The 16,822-nt window shown below is 41.9% G+C and overlaps 1 protein-coding gene across 1 annotated transcript in view; it reads left to right on the forward strand.

Moving 5' to 3' along the window:
* The window catches only part of NCF2 (neutrophil cytosolic factor 2), a 46,556-nt gene that overhangs the window by 16,734 nt on the left and 13,000 nt on the right, over window positions 1-16,822 (forward strand). The window contains exons 3-9 of the mRNA XM_072648431.1: window positions 681-789; window positions 5,590-5,724; window positions 6,707-6,814; window positions 8,317-8,376; window positions 14,347-14,390; window positions 15,790-15,931; window positions 16,144-16,212. Of these exons, the coding sequence (XP_072504532.1) occupies window positions 681-789; window positions 5,590-5,724; window positions 6,707-6,814; window positions 8,317-8,376; window positions 14,347-14,390; window positions 15,790-15,931; window positions 16,144-16,212 (667 nt within the window). The remainder of the gene's footprint in view (window positions 1-680; window positions 790-5,589; window positions 5,725-6,706; window positions 6,815-8,316; window positions 8,377-14,346; window positions 14,391-15,789; window positions 15,932-16,143; window positions 16,213-16,822) is intronic.

Genomic DNA, 16,822 nt, shown 5'->3' on the forward strand with positions numbered 1-16,822 from the left:
AGGAATTCACTTGCTGTTCGGTTGTTTCACTCTTTGTGACCTCATGTGGGGTTTTCCTGGCAAAGATGCTGGAGTGCTTTGCCATTTCCTTCTCTGACTCATTTTATAGATGAGGAAACTGAGGCAAACAGGGTAAAGTGACTTACCCAGGCTCACACAGCTAGTAAACGTCTAAGACAAGATTAGAACTCAGATCTTCCTCACACCAGACCCTGCATTCTATCCACTGCACCCACCTAGCTGCTTCTAGGGATTCATTACACCAATGAAATAATAGGTTTGATTTCTCACTCCCACCCCCAGTCCAAAATGAATAGATGCAAGGCAAGGGGAGACAAAGGTAAAAAGATTGAAAAAAAAAAAAGACAGTCTCTGACCTTGAATTTAGAATCTGCTGGGGATGGAGGGTGGAATTCCAGGTAACACAAATGAATGGATCTTCAGGTAGAATGTAATAGAGGTCAAGGAAACATCCAAAGTCGTTAAGGAAAATTAGAGGAGAAGGGGGGGTGTGTCTGTGTGTGTGTCAGTGTCTGTGTCTTTATGTGTCTGTATGTGTCAGTATGTGTCAGTGTCTGTGTGTCTGCATGTGTGTGCACCTGTGTTTGTGAAAAAGTGGGGACAGCATTCAGCAAAGTACAGTGCCTTGAATGTGCTGACTAACCATCTCTGCCCTGCAGATATGACTCAGCTCTTCAAGACTTGAAAGAGGCACTGACTCTGCTCCGAGGGAACCAGCTGATAGATTACAAGATCCTGGGGCTGCAGTTCAAGCTGTTTGCCTGTGAGGTAAGATGGAAACCGAGCCGCCAGCTACCATCTGGACCCAGCTGGGGCTCTCCCTGGTTCCCTCAGGCAACCCCTCCTGCAGTTTTACCATAAAGAATAAAACTGGTTATACACCACCGAGGTGCCCAAGCCCCTAGAAAAGAAAGACAAAAATAAAAACAAGAAACAAGGCAGGTAGGAGGCACAGTGAATAGAGCACTGAGTCCACAGTCAAGAAGACCTGAGTTCAAATCCAGCCCCAGACATGACATAGCTAATCATTGCTGGAATCAGAATTTGAACTTAGGTTGACATACTCTAAGGCAGATAGGTGGTGCAGTGGAGTAAGGCCTGGAGTCAGGAAGACCTGAGTTCAAAACTGACCTCAGAAATTTACTGGCTGTGTGACCCTGGGTAAGTCACTTAACCCTGTTGGCCTCAGTTTTCTCATCTATAAAATGAGCTGGAGAAGGAAATGGCAAAACACTCCAGCATCTTTGCCAAGAAAGCCCCCAACAGGGTCACAAAGAGTCAGAGATGATGGGAAAACGACTGAAAAAAAACAATAAACTCTATACATCAAATGCATGTATCAAACTCATGAGGCTGGGTGACTACTACCCATGTGACCCTGTGGCAAGTTACTGAACCTGTCTGCCTCGGTTTTCTCAACTGTAAAATAGGTTTAACAATAGCACCCACCTCCCAGGAGTTTTGTGAGAATCTAATATGTGTAAAGTGCTTAGAGCAATAACTGGCACATAGTAGGTATTACATAAATGCTAGCTGTTAAAAAGAAAAATTCTTTGGCTTGGAATTTAAAGGCATTCCCCATCTGGCTCCAGTCTGTTTTTCTGCTCATGGTTCCCCTTCACCCTACAATCCAGCCAGACTGGGAAAAGGGAAGAGGAAAAAGAACAAGCTTTTATTCGGTGCCTACCATGTGTTAAGGCACTGTGCTAAGAGCTTTGCAAATATTAAAAAATTCATATTTGCTTTTCCCTGATTTGGGTCCTTCATCTCCAGCCTCCATGCCCTTGCACAGGCTGTTTCTGTCCTCCCCCTCAAGCCCTTCCTCCCATGCTTTGAACACTCTTCCTTCTCACATCTGCCTCTTGGACATCCCCAGCATCCTTTAAGGTTCAGTTCAAGTGCTACCACCTTCAAGTCATTTCTCTTAATTCTCCTAGTGATTAGTGCCCTGCCCCTCTACCCCCAACAAAATCACTTTGCATTTATTTTCTAAATATTTTGTATTTTCCTGATCCCAAACATATACTATTTCTCCTTCCTCCCCTCACCTCCCCCACAAAAAGAATGTAAGGACCTTAAGGTCAAAGGTTGTCTTGTATTTGCATTCCCAACTCCTGGCACATAGTAGGTGTATGATAAATACTTTATCGATGAATCCAAAGTATCTCTCTCCTCAAACAGGAAAAGGAAGGATATATGTGTTATTGGTTGTAATTGGCTAGTTGATTCAGGGGATCCGAGCTCTGTTCTGAGAAGAACTCACATCTGTACAGATGTTTCTTCACAACAGCTCTGTAAGGAAGGTAATATGAATTGTATTGTTCACATTTTACAAATGAGGAAATTGAACCTCCAAGAGATCATGGTGACTTGTCCACCAGGGTGGCACAGGTAATAACTGTTGGAGTCATGATTTGAATTCAGGTTTCCATACTCTAAGTCTAGTTCTATTAAGATTCCTTCCCCATCTGGGTCAGGTGTTGTTCTAAAGTCATAGCCCATAACCTCAATCCTGGATTTTGCATGTGTATCTAAATATATTCCCTTGGTCAGAAGGATCCCTGTGAATCACTTGGCATGAACCCTTTGCCCACTGCTCAAAGGACTGGAAGCACATGCCTTAATGGTCCTCATTCATGATGAACATGTCATCATGATCATTGGGAGGAGCTAGATGGTTTTGCTTCCCTGTGATCATGTGCTTCCTTCAACCCACTCATCATGACACATCAATAGTTTTTATAAAGACAATAGGTCTCTGAGAGACAGTATAATGCAATGAAAAGAACCCTGGAGTCAGAGGATCTGTGTTCAAAGTCTGGCTCTACTACTTAGTACCTGAGTGATCTTGGGCAACTTAATTAACCTCTCTGGTCCTCAGTTTTCTTTTCTGTAAAATGAGAGGGGTCAGATCAACTCATCTCTTAAGTTCTTTCCAGTTCTTTCTTTATTTAGAAGAAAAGTTTTTTTCCTTTTTTTCTCAGGCATGAGAAACTGAGATTTCCCATGTCAGATTCTAACTAGGAGTAAAAATAGATCCTTCAGGATCCTCCAGGAACAGCCTGAGCCCCCAGGGATGTATGTTTTGGACTCAAGCTCTGCTGCTGAAGCTGGGAAGTTCCCTTCACCACTCCATGGCCAAGGAGACTCAACTTCTTAGCTGGAATCAGCAGTTTTGGGAAAGGTTAGGCTAAGATGGCAACAAAATGGAACTCCATGGAAACACTATTCCACTGGGTTGGAGAGGACAACCAAATGGTATCTATTTCTTAAACCCTAAGTTCTCTTTCTTCCATAGACATAGAGTAAAGGCTGGTCCCAGCAATTCCACTGGAGTATGTGTCGTCAGGAGAAGGAGGGCAGCTGTTCCCTGGAGATGGCAGAAATGAACCTTGAGAGAGAGCTCAGAACTCCAACATCATGGTTCTTCCTACCCCTACTCCTCCATCCCCAACTCAGAACTTTGCCCAGAGCTCTACCATAGCAACTATACTGTTCCATAGACATTTGCACAAGGCAGGCAGAACCACCCAGGAGTGGAAACTCACTAAGTCCTGAGATGTGCCATTGATAGACGACGCTGATCTTCTGGGAAGTCCTTTACTGACTTACTTTCTTGTGCTCTCTCACCAGTCCTGTGAAGTCAACAGGGGCAAATATCCTGACTCTTATTTATTCAGACAACTGAGAGGCTAAGAAAGTATTTGGGTCAGGATAAATACCATGTCTTTGGTTTCTAAAGTCAGTGCATTGACTTTCATGAAGGTGGGGTGGGAGTGAAGAGTGATGAAGGGCTGTCTTGTAAAAGAGGGATTCAACTCATTTCGATTCTTTGATTCCAAAGAATGGAAGAACCAGGAGCAATGGGTTAATGCTGACCTTCCAGGTCAGGAGTGGGGAACTTCAGTGATTCTGTGGATTCAGTCAAAGGGCTGCACTTTGAGGATCTAGAAGACCACATGTGGCCTTGAGGTCACAGGTTCCCCACCCCTGTTCTAGGCCAATTTAGACTTGATCTCAGGAAAAATGTCCTAACAATCCGAGATGTACCAAAGTGGAATGGGTTACCTAGATAAATGGGGGGGGGGGGGGGGGGGTTCTCTCTCCATGGAGATCTTCAAGCAGAGGCTGGACAGTCAGTTGTTGGTACATCAACTAAGAGGTTGGTGCAGGTAGATGGTACAGTGGATAGAATGTCAGGCCTGGAGTTAGGAAGACCTGAGTTCAAATCTGACCTCAAATACTTACTAACTGTGTGACCCTAAACAAGTCGCTTACTCTGTTTGCCTCAGTTTCCTCATCTGTAAAATGGGCTGGAGAAGGAAATGGTAAAATGGGGGATAATAACAACACCTACCTCCCAAGGTTGTTGTGAGGATAAAATGAGATAATAACACGGTGCTTGGCACATAGTAAGTGCCTTATAAATGTTATTTATTAGTATTGTTATATCACCACAGGAATTCATTTTGGTGGAAAAAGTACGGAAAAGTAGTCTGGAACTGGATTGTGAAAGGCTTTAAATGCTGAGTGGTATTGAATTCTAGGATTCCAGACATGGAAGGCAACACCAACTCCTTATCTTTTGCATGAAACCCCTCAAAAGCATCCCAAGCTATCCAACCTGCGCTTGATGAGGGAAGTAGAAATGAAAGGGAGTTGAGATCTGGTGTGGTGGGGGCAAGACAGCAAGGATGAGAGAATGGAAAGAGTGAAGTGGACTAAGGCATCTGGCCATGGGGATGATCTTAGGACCAGGTCAACACGTCTGAGGCAGCTGCTACTCCTTTCTGCTAGATTCATTTAGTTGGGCAGAACCAGAACTTTTGAAAATTCCTGGGCTGGGACTGGGTCTAGATTTGGACTTGGGCAGTTTCCTTTCACTTTTCACTTGCCATACCCATGAACAGCCCAACTCAGTAGTGATGACAATAGAAGTAGCGAAGACAGTGGGCCAAAAGACAATGCAGTCAAACATGTAATCAATAGAAAGAAAAGGCATGAGTGAGATCCCAAATCTTGTAATTTATCCCATCTATTGCACTGGTAGGTTTCCCAGACATTGTAAATGCAGACCTAGAGCCCACTGGATAGGAAAAGTCTGGAGCAAACTTGGTCACTAAAACAGTGTCTTTTAAATAAGATTTATCATTAAGATGATTCTTTTGCCTTCCTGCATATCAGATTTTCCTGTCCTGAATCTTTAGATTAACATATCCACTGATGATAGATAGTATCTCTACACTCTCCTGTCCTCCCTTTGTAATTATGACCCTGATCTTCGGGCTGATTCTGCTCATTTCTGGATAGTGACGTTGTCCCTCCCAAGATCTGGAACAGGTGACTTCCATGATCTTGAGTTCTGTACTGAGGGGGACAGGTGATGCAGTAACTCAGTCTTTCACCCAGTGGAGGTCAAAGTTCCATAGTGCAATGCATGGGATGTGCTCATCCTTTTTAACAACATGGTCTACTTTCTGTTTCTAGATCTAGGCAAAATGCCCACTTCTTCACTTCCTATGTCTAAAGTACTCTCAGTCCTAATGAAGACACTTAATGGTTTTCTAGGTGTTATATAACATTGCTTTCATTCATGCCAAGAAAGAGGAATGGAAGAAAGCTGAGGAGCACTTGGCCCTGGCCATGAGCATGAAGACAGAAGCTAGACACTCCAAAATTGACAAAGCTATGGAAGCTGTCTGGGTAAGGTTCTTTCTGGACAAGGGTGGTAATGGGGTTTTCAATGAACCTTCTTTGCTACTTTGGGGGAGGTGAGGGTCAAGAAACTTTAAAGGTGGCAACTTAAGCTCTTGGGTCTAGCAATTTGTCAAACCAGTTTGATTTTACAAAATGTATTCAGTTTTAAAATTAAAATAAATTCTCCATTTAAGAGGTAGGAACAGTCCTGTGATTTTACTGGCATAGGAAGCTTTCTAAAGAGGAAACTCTATCTACTGATGCAGATTGGTACATGTTCTACAACTTATGGACTTAGGGAATCACCTAGGGGCACTAAGACATTACATGATTTCCCTAGGTCACATAGCTAGTATATGTTAGAGATAAGACTTAAACCTTGGTCTTCTTGACTCTGAGACTAGCTATCTCACAAGTCATGAAAGGGGGAGTTGGGGGCGGGGGAAATCCATAGTGCTTCACTGTTCTCTTCAGATTTAGAAAGAAAATCTTGGGTTTTTGGAAAAGCAAATTCAATTTTGATCTTTGGGGCAAGGTCACTCTGAACTTCTCCACAACAGCTAAATAAAATTGTGGTTGAGCATGGGGAGATTTTCAGATCTTGGAGAGGGAAGGCTTTGGAACTTGAAGTAAGGTCATTTGGGTGTTGGGAGGGTGGTGGTGGTAGAAATCACCAAGATTTGACTTGATCAGGTATAAGGATAAAATAAAAATTTAAATTGCATTTATAAGGAATTACCCTTAAACAACTGTGCTTGGGGCATAATTAAGAATTATTAAGGAGTGAAAGCAATGTAAGTGCTGGGTGTAGATCTGAATGTCTCTAAGACTTGGGGATAGAGTTTAGTTTTGAATTATGTATGCCCAGGCTCTGCCTCTGCATGAATGTGAGGAGAATTTGTGGCCTTTCTTCATCACTGAGTCACGCCGCAAAGAGAAGTTCTGCCACCTGATCATGTAGGCATCCTATATGATTTCTGTACCCTAGAAACAGAAATTGTATGAGCCAGTGGTGATTCCTGTGGGGAAACTGTTCAGACCTAATGAGAAGCAAGTGGCTCAGCTGGACAAGAAGGATTACTTGGGGAAGGCTACGGTAAGTGGGAACAAAGACCCTCTCTGGGGTTTTCTGTAGCCTGAGTCACACAGACTCGGGAAGTAGGCACTTTCCCTGTGGTCATCCTTTTGGGGTGGGGACAAAGGGATGGGGTGGGGATAGGTGTGTTTACAGCCAAGGACCTTCATCTGCAAAAAGTGAGGGCTTATAGGATCATAGAATCAGAATTTCAGAGCTAGAATGGACTCCAGGACCTAATCCCCAGGTTCCTTTTAGTTCTACCTCCCAGTGTGAGCCTGGGAGAAAATCACACAAAGGACATTGATCAGCTGGAGGAGGTCCAGAGGAAGGGAACCAGAATGGGGACAGATTTAAGTCCATGCCACATGAGGACCAGCTGAAGGAACTGGGGCTCTTCAACCTGGAGAAGATTCAAGACTTGTCTATACCATGTGGAAGAAGGGGACAGACTTGCTCTATTCAATCCCAGAGGGCAAAAGTAAAAGTAGTGAGTACAGGCTGTAAAGAAGCATATTTAGAGGGAAGAAAATGAGGAAGGCTTTCAGCACATTGGGTGAACTCCCTGTGATGAACTTTTGGGAGAACACAGACAAGAGTTGCAAAGCATGGACAGGCATGGGTGGGTTGCTGGCTGTACCATTAAATGGAGCACCCAATTATTGAGATCATAGATTCATTTGAGTAACTGAGTCAGGAAAAATAAAAACTTCCTAGTAATAATTAGAATTATCCAAAAGTGGAATGGGTTACCTCATTAGGCAGTGAGCTCCCTGTCATTCTGCATGCCTTCAAGCACAAGCTGGATGATTACTTGTTGGGTATATTGTAGTGGGGATTATTTTGGTGTGTTGGTTGGACTAGAAGGGACTGGAACCCTCTAAGCCTGTGATTCTTTAAAATTTTATTAAAAACTAGCTACCTTCTGTTAGATCCCCTGGCTATTTAACCAGCTAAGAAGAGGAAGGACAGCCAGAGCTGTGGCTGAGTAATGGCTGTGAATGCTTTTCTGAAGCCCCTTTAACAAATATTCTGATGGTTTTGAGAGAATTCTCATTTCCCTACCCTTAGGGTTCCAATACTCACTTACTTGGTAGTTATCAAATCCGAACACTAGAGTCCTTCTAAAACCAGCCCTTTCAGCTTTTCAAATCCCTTAAAATTTAGCCAGAGTGAGCTTTTGGCCAGAAAATTTGCACTGAATAACTGAGCAGACCCAAGAATTTTTGACCTTGGCAGATTTGACTGAATATTGTTTGTTCTGATTTAGCTCTGAGCCCCCAATTCCTGCCTGTGCAACTTTTCTAGATACCACGAGAAAAAGTAATGCTAAGACTCAAAAGGAACTATTTCTTCATCTCCTGAAATATGTATCTATGAGGCTGGTGATCCAAATCCTTGCTGTGAGAACAAATACCCAGGGAAGCCATAAATGAGGATTAATTCAGGGCAAGGAGAAAGAAGGAAAATCAACAGGAAGGCAGAGATAGTGGAATCTTCATATACTCTCCTCCTTGTTTCAGGTTGTAGCATCTGTGGTGGATCAAGACAGTTTCTCAGGATTTGCCCCTCTGCAACCCCAGGTGAGGTAGCCTTTACCTCTTTTCATTTATTAACATGTGTGGATTGTTGTTCAAAATGGGGGAGATTTTTTGGTTCAAAATTCTCATAATATAACCTTCTGCTGTTTCTGGGCACTCTCTAACTTTCATTATCTTTAAATGTCACTTGACCTCCAAAGGAAGGCAGGATCTAAATTCTTTTTTTTGTTTTGTTTTCTGAATTTATTTATTTTTAGTTTTCAACATTCATTTCCACAAGATTTTGAGTTTCAAATTTTCTACCCATCTCTCCCCTCCCCCATCCCAAGACACTGTACATTCTTATTACCCCTTCCCCCATCTGCCCACCCTTCTATCACTCCCCTTACCCATCTCTTCTATTTTCTTGTAGGGCAAGATAGATTTCTATACCCCATTACCTGTATTTCTTATTCCCCAATTGCATGTAAAAACAATGTTTAACATTCCTTTTTAAAACTTTGAGTTTCAAGTTCTCTCCCTTCCTCCCTCCCCACCCACCTCCACTGAAAAGGCAAGCAATTCAATTTAGGTTATATATATGTAATAATGCAAAAGACTTCCATAAAAGTCATGTTGTGAAAAACTATCTTTCCCTCAATCCTATCCTGCTCCCCATTTATTTTATTCTCTCTTTTGACCTTGTCCCTCCCCAAAAATGTTCACTTCTAATTATTCCCTCCTCCCATTTGCCCTCCCTTCTGTCATGTCCCCATACCCTACTTATCCCTTTCTCCCCTACTTTCCTGTAGTGTAAGATAGATTTTCATACCAACTTGAGTGTGCATGTTATTCCCTCCTTAGGCCAAATGTGATGAGAGTAAGCTTCATTTTTTCCCTCTCACTTTCCCCCTTTTCCCCTCCACTGAAAAGGCTATTCTTGCCTGTTTTCCCCCCAAAAAATTATTTATTTATTTTTAGTTTTCAAGATTCACTTCCACAAGATTTTGAGTTCCAAAATTTCCCCCCATCTCTCCCCTCCTTCAATCTCAAGACACTGTGCATTCCAATTACCCCCTCCCCCATTCTGCCTTCCCTTCTATCGCACCCCTCCCTTCACTTATCCCCATCTCCTCTTTTTTTTGTAGGGCAAGATAGATTTCTATACCTCATTACCTGTACTTCTTATTTCCCAGTTGCATGTAAAAACAATTTTTAACATTTGTCTTTAAATTTCTTGCCTCTTTTATGAGATAATTTACCCCATTCCATTTCTCCCTTTCTCCTCCCTATATTCCTCTCTCATCCCCTAATTTTATTTTATTTAATTTTAATTTTATTTTATTATTTTTTAACGTTTAACAATCACTTTCATAAAATTAAGATTTTATCCCCCCCATACCTACCCCTCACTACCCCACTCCCTCCCCACTACCACATACAATTCTGTATAGCTTCTACATATACTTTCCTATTGAGTACATTTTCACTATAGTCATGCTATGTAGTTGAACTATACATTCTGCGAATGGCTTCCATATTTCTTTCTCTGACTGTGGAAGGCATTTTGCCTTAGAAAACCACCATTGGGATTTTTTTTTTTAATAAGTTCTTGTGTTATTACAAAATTCCAAGTCTACCAGAAAAAACTCTCCCACGCTGTGGTCGTTGCTGTGCACAAAGTTCTCCTGGTTCTGCTCCTTTCACTCAGCATCAGATCATATAAGTCCTTCCAGGCCTCTCTAAAGTCTTCTTGTTCTAATTTTATTTCTTTAGATAACATCCCTTCCTATTCAACTCACCCTGTGCCCTCTGTTTATATGTATATAATCCCTCCAACTACCCAAATATTGAGAAAAGTCTCAAGAGTTACAAATATTATCTTTCCATGTAGGAATGTAAACAGTTCAACTTTAGTAAGTCCCTTATGATTTCTCTTTCCTGTTTACCTTTTCATGCTTCTCTTGATTCTTGTGTTTGAAAGTCAAATTTTCTATTCAGCTCTGGTCTTTTCATTAAGGATTCTTGAAAGTCCTCTATTTCATTGACTGACCATTTTTTCCTCTGAAGTATTATACTCAGTTTTGCTGGGTAAGTGATTCTTGGTTTTAATCCTAGTTTGTTTGACTTCTGGAATGTCATATTCCAAGCCCTTCCATCCTTCATTGTAGAAGCTGCTAGATCTTGCATTATCCTGATTATATTTCCACAATACTTGAATTGTTTCTTTCTGGCCGCTTGCAATATTTTCTCCTTTATCTGGGAGTTCTGGAATTTGACTACAATATTCCTAGGAGTTTTCCTTTGGGGATCTCTTTCAGGAGGTAATCGGTGGATTCTTTCAATATTTATTTTACCCTTTGGCTCTAGAAATCAGGTCAATTTTCCTTGATAATTTCTTGAATGATGATATCTAGGCTCTTTTTTGATCATGGCTTTCAGGTAGTCCCATAATTTTTAAATTGTCTCTCCTGGATCTATTTTCCAGGTCAGTTGTTTTTCCAATGAGATGTTTCACATTGTCTGCTATTTTTTCATTTCTTTGGTTTTGTTTTGTAATTTCTTAATTTTTCATAGAGTCATTAGCTTTCCTCTGCTCCATTCTAATCTTTAAGGAATTGTTTTCTTCAGTGAGCTTTTGGATCTCCTTTTTCATCTGGCTAATTCTGCTTTTTAGGGCATTCTTCTCCTCATAGGCTTTTTGGACCTCTTTTGCCATTTGTGTTAGTCTATTTTTAAAGTGTTATTTTCTTCAGTATTTTTGGGGTCCCCTTTAACAAGCAGTTGACTCATTTTTCATGATTTTCTTGCATTACTCTCATTTCTCTTCCCAATTTTTGCTCTACTTCTCTTACTTGATTTTCAAAATTATTTTTGAGCTCTTCCATGGCCTAAGACCAATTCATAGTTTTCTTGATGGCTTTGGATGGAGGAGCTTTGATGTTGTTTTCTTCTGTTTGCATGTTTTGGTCTTCCTTGTCACCAAAGTAAGATTCTATGGTCTGATTCTTTTTCTGGTTTTTGCTCATTTCCCCAGCCATTTATCTGACTTCTGAGCTCTTTATGAAGGTCTGCTTCCAGTGAGGGTGGAGGGTGTACTGTCAGCTGTTTGATTCCCTCACAATCTGTGAGCTTAGAGCTCCAGAAACAGTGGCTGTAGTTGTCCCTGCTGCAGCTATGGCTGCAGTGAGTTCCTCTGGCCCCCTCCTGCTCTGTCACCCTGTGACTGGGGCAGACCACTCCACTCTCCTGTACTGCTCCCACAGGCTTTTCCCACTGACCTTCCAATTCATCCTCAGTGTTTTGGGGTCATGAAGTCTGGAAACCACCCCAGGTATGAAAGATTCAATCTCCCCCAAGGCCTGCTCAGGTCCTGTCTGTGCAGGCATGGCCCACACTGCACTGTACTCTGCTCCCAGCAGCATGATAGGCACCTGCCAGTGACCTTCCAGGCTGATTTTGGTTGGAGATTTGCTTCACTCCATCATTCTGTGGGTTCTGCAGCTCCAGAATTTGTTTAGAGTCATTTTTTTACAGGTATTTGGCTGGGTTGGCAGGAGTGCTCTAGGAAGTCTGTGCTGTTACTCCACCATCTTGGCTCTGCCCCCTCAGCATCTAAATTCTTAATCTAGAATCTTTCTGAAACTGGAATTTACCTGCCAAAAGAATCTTGGCTTTGCTTTTCTGTGTCATCTATTTCTTGCCTCCCCTAAAAGCCATTTAATATTATCTGTTCTCTCTAGAAAATTAGCTGTTGAACAAAAAAGACTTTTCCTTGGAGTCTCTTTTTCCCAATCCCTTCTTCCCTGTCAGGGAGTGATTAAGGGAATCTGCTGGACACTTGGGATGGAGAAAGTTCTGGGACTTCTTGGCCTCACTCACTTACAAAGCACAGAAGATATTGTGCAGTTCTTTTTTAATTAAATTTTTTTCTCTTAACCAAAATTTGCCTTCTTTCCCTCCTACTCTCCCACTCCCCCCACCACACCATAGAAAATGAAAGAAAAATAAAACCCTTGTAATAAAAGTAAGCAAGAAAAACAAATTCCTGCTTTGATCATATTTTTTAAAGTCTCAGTCTCTATCCCAAGTCTATCACCTCTCTGCCAGAAGGTAGATAATAGTATGCTCCATCCATGGGTTCTCTGGAGTCATGGCTGGTCATTGTATTGATCAGAGTAATGAAGTCTTTCAATATTTTTCTTTACAACGTTGTTTTTATTGTATAAATTGTTCTCCTGGTTCTTGTGTGGTTGATTCAACAAGAACACTCCCAGGAAGAATAATTTCTACTCCCACTCACAGGTAAAATAGAAGGGTTGATTGTGACCTAAATGGCCCAAGAGTTTGGAATGCACACCACTATTGTGTAGGAAAGAGACTTTAAATGGGAAACAAGAGTAATGAAGTGAATATTAGGAGTAGGAAGACCCTCAGCAGAGGGATAGTATCTTAATATATGATGACCTGGGGACATATAAACACATTCTGATCAAGCATGTCTGTTTCTAGGACTCACTCCACCATGGCAGCACTCCCACTCCACCAGAGGTCAGAGTATTACTAACCTGGGGTGGTTAAGAGAAGGGAACAGGGAGGCAATGAGAAGCTTTTTAATGCTTCTCTTTATAACCTGTAAACAAACTAGAAGATGGGAAATGCCCCAACTGGGAATCACGAAGACATTTCAAATCCTGAGACCTGATAATTGTATGACCTTGGGCACATCCCTCAATTTCTCTGGCTTCAGGTTCCTCCTATGTAAAACAAGGATAATAAGAGCTGTGATACCTACTTCTCTAGTTTGCTGTAAGGATCAAAGACAACTTTGCACAATAATGTTGCACAATTAACACTTGTGCTACATAAGGCAATATGCAAACTTTAGTTAGAACAAGTCAGCAAGTGTTTAAATAAACACCTACTACAGACTCTAAAGAGCTGCAACTCTTATTTTATAAGGCCAAATAAGAATAGTGGAGAAACTCTTAAGAGGAATGATCAGCCCCAGAGAAACAAAGCAGCTCAGACAAAGAGGCCATCATGCAGTAACAAAAATGTGCCTGGATCAGGATATCAGGTGATATATAATGGGAAGATTGATCCTGCTTGGATCAGTTCCGGAACTGAGCATATTTAACCTGGAGAAGAAAAAACATGGCGGTGAGGGTGGGGATGGAGAGTCCTGACAGCTCTCTTCAGATATTTGGAGGACTATCATGTTTAGGAGGAACTAGGCTTTTCCAGTTTGGTCCCAGAAGGTAGAACCTGCAAAGATGGGTTGAAATTGCAAAGGAGACAATTTAGGCTCCTTCCTGATCATGAGACCTACCCCAAAATAGAATGCGCCTAGAGGGGTGGTGAGCTCTCCCTTCTTACATGTACTCAAGCAGGGCCTGGATAATCACTTGCTGGGTATGTTCTAGTAGGGATTTGTTTCATGTATTAATGGACTAGATGGGAGCCAGGCCCCTTCCAATTCTCAAATTTTGTAATTCTGTGCCAGTTCTTTCCAAGAATTATCTTGAAGACTCAGAAATAGCATAAGCTGATGTCTTTAGAACAAAACTCCTGGGACTTGCCCGAAAAGGGGACAGAGGGTCACCAGCAAAATAACATTTCTAGGGAATTGTGCACGTCTCTGACAGTTGACTTATCTGGAAGTTGAATTTGGCTTTAACTTGGTTCTAACCTTGGTTAAGCCTTTACTAAGAAAAGTTCACAGGAGGTAATGCTTTCCAGTATATATTCAGAGTGCTATTCTCTCCCACAGGGAACTTCCTGATCAAGTCAGAAATGCATTCTGTGGATTCCTGTGACTGGAAAATTATTGCATTATCATTAGTAGTTCACTCTCTCTTTCTCTCTCCCTCTCTTCCTTCTATTTCTATCTAACTTGCAAAGTTGTTATGAGAGAAGCACTCTGTAAATTTGTATTAATGAATTTTTATAAATTTAAATCATTTTGTTCATTTATCATTATTTTTTGTTTCCTTTATTTATTATTATTCCTTTCTCTTCAACTCTCAACAGATGGCTGAACCTCCCCCAAGACCCAAAACACCAGAAATCTTCAAGTAAGTACTAGTGCTAATACTTAAACCAAGAGAATACACCAGTTCAAAGTCCAAAACCCAAAGTGGAACTTACACTGTCTTGTTGGAGGGTAAAGATGATAAAGCTGAGAGCAATAATAAAATCAAATGGAATTCTATTAGAGTTCAGATAGAGTTCATACCAGAAACTTTTATACCTTGAATGAAGAGAGGAGACCTCAATTGGGGTGCAGCTACTGACGCCAGGACAGGGAAGGAGGACCCTCTAAATTTCAGCACCCTAGAGGCAAAGCTCAGCTGCTCTGCCCTAGGTATGATTCTGATCTTAGATCCAACTTTTTTCAAAATAGTTGTGGGAAAATTGAATGCTGTTTTGGAGAAGGGAGATCTGTTGTCTTTGGTAGGATGTCTAGCACCAGCATCCAGTGGCTAGCACATTGGATGATGACATTGTCAAAATTCATAGCACAAAACATCTAGTGCTATCCACCACCAATCACCCTAGCAGCTGAAGCATTCTTCTCAGTACCTATGAGATGAGGTCAGCAAAGGGCCAAGCCTAGATCTGGAGAATGGGATGGAGAGTCTCTCCAACAACAGACAAAGAGTGGGAAGAAAGAATGCAACCCAACTTCTTCCCTTTCCTGTGTGGGTTTTAGATTTGGAATTGGTACGATCCTATCTGAAGAAAGAAATAACAGGAAGGACTTGAAAAAAGAAAGTCATTCTTTCACAGGATAAGGGACAAAGTATGGCATAACCCACCCCTTAAGAATTCCCACTCAAAATGAACAAACCACCCCAGCGCTAATGAGGCAAGAGGACACGGAAAGAGAGGGAGGATGGAGTTACTAGGATTTAAATAAGTAAAATACCTACAAGCAAAAAGGGCTGAGGAGAACTTAAAGCAGAGGAAAGAGTCCTGAGCGGAAAATTCTGGTGCTTTGGTTAGGAAAGACAAGGAAAAATGGAAATGCAGTGAGGAGATAGGAGTGGATCTGGAGGATTGACCAGCTTCTATGTCTAACCCAGGCCTTTATCAAAATATAAAGGGTGTTGACAGACTTGTTCTCTATCAGCAGGCAGAAGGAACTTAGCTTAGTACCCAGTTAGCAAGAATAATGAGCTAAAATAGGGAACTACCAGATGGTACTTCCCCTCCCCCCACACAAGGTGGATGTGCCCCAAGTTTATCCCATCTTCCTCTGTTTTGGCCCCTTCCATCCCTCCCCCACCCCAGGAGAAGTTTCTCCAGCAAGGACAGGATGTATGTCTGCCCACAACAGTCTAGTGTCCCCAATTCTCTCCCTTCCTACAGGGCCTTATATCCTGGAGTCCAAGGTCCCTCCCCTCCCTTCCCTCAATAGCTTGTCCCAGGGACCAGAGTTTCTAGTTCTGTTTCTGATCTAATCCTTTTCAGGGCCCTGGAAGGAGAGGCACATCGGGTGCTATTTGAGTTCACACCTGAGACATCGGAGGAACTCCAAGTCTTGCCAGGAAACATTGTCTTTGTCCTGAAGAAAGGAAATGACAACTGGGCCACAGTCATGTTCAATGGGAAGGTACACCGTGTGATGGGGGTGTTGTTTACGTGGAACCTCGTCTCCAATCCCAGAGCTTTCTGAAAAGTTCTATACGTTCCCCCACTCTCCATTCCTCCTTCATCCCAGACAAACCAAAGGGCAATTTTCCCCTGGATTTCCTTCTGTTTTGTGGTATGGATGTGTAAGCCCTACTCTCTTCTTTCTTTTATGTTTGTATTATTATGCTGCAGAAAGGAATTGTCCCCTGTAATTACCTGGAACCCGTTGAACTCCGGATCAATTCTCAATCTCAAAACCAGGTAAAACCACACTTGAGCCCAGAAGACTTCACTCTTGTCACTCTTCCTTCCAAAAAGAGCTACACGGCAAGGAGGGAGGAGATAAATGTACACATTACATCTAACAGACACTCAATAAATACAGAAAAGAAATTGAGGGCTTTGGTGGAATGGGCTACAAACCTTTGTCTCTATCATCTCATTGATTCACACATGTGCTATACAGAGAAATGGTGCTTTGGTGCCCACATGAATGCTCACCAGGATTTGGCTTTGGATTAATTGTCTCACAGATTTATAGCATGGTTATCCCTTCCCAGATTTCCCTGTGATTGTGATGGGCTTTTTTTGCCAGGACTTCAAGGATCTGTGATTTTCAGAGCAGACAGAATTAGTAGATGTTCTTTGTGAATTATTGGGCTAAAGAATTCATTATCTGATAGATGACTTGTAGATCTGCCTTCGAATCTGCCTCATCTGGTCATAGTCTTGCCACCAGATCCATACTGGAATCATTCTAGTTTGGTTGGACCTACCAGAGATTGCATTGTATTGGCATGATCCCAAGTCATCTACATACCATGAGGAATCATCAGAGTAGAATTTTGGTGAAGGGATTTTAGTGATTCTT

The sequence above is a fragment of the Notamacropus eugenii genome, chromosome 2 (assembly GCF_028372415.1).
Source record: "Notamacropus eugenii isolate mMacEug1 chromosome 2, mMacEug1.pri_v2, whole genome shotgun sequence".
Classification (NCBI taxonomy): Eukaryota; Metazoa; Chordata; class Mammalia; order Diprotodontia; family Macropodidae; genus Notamacropus; species Notamacropus eugenii.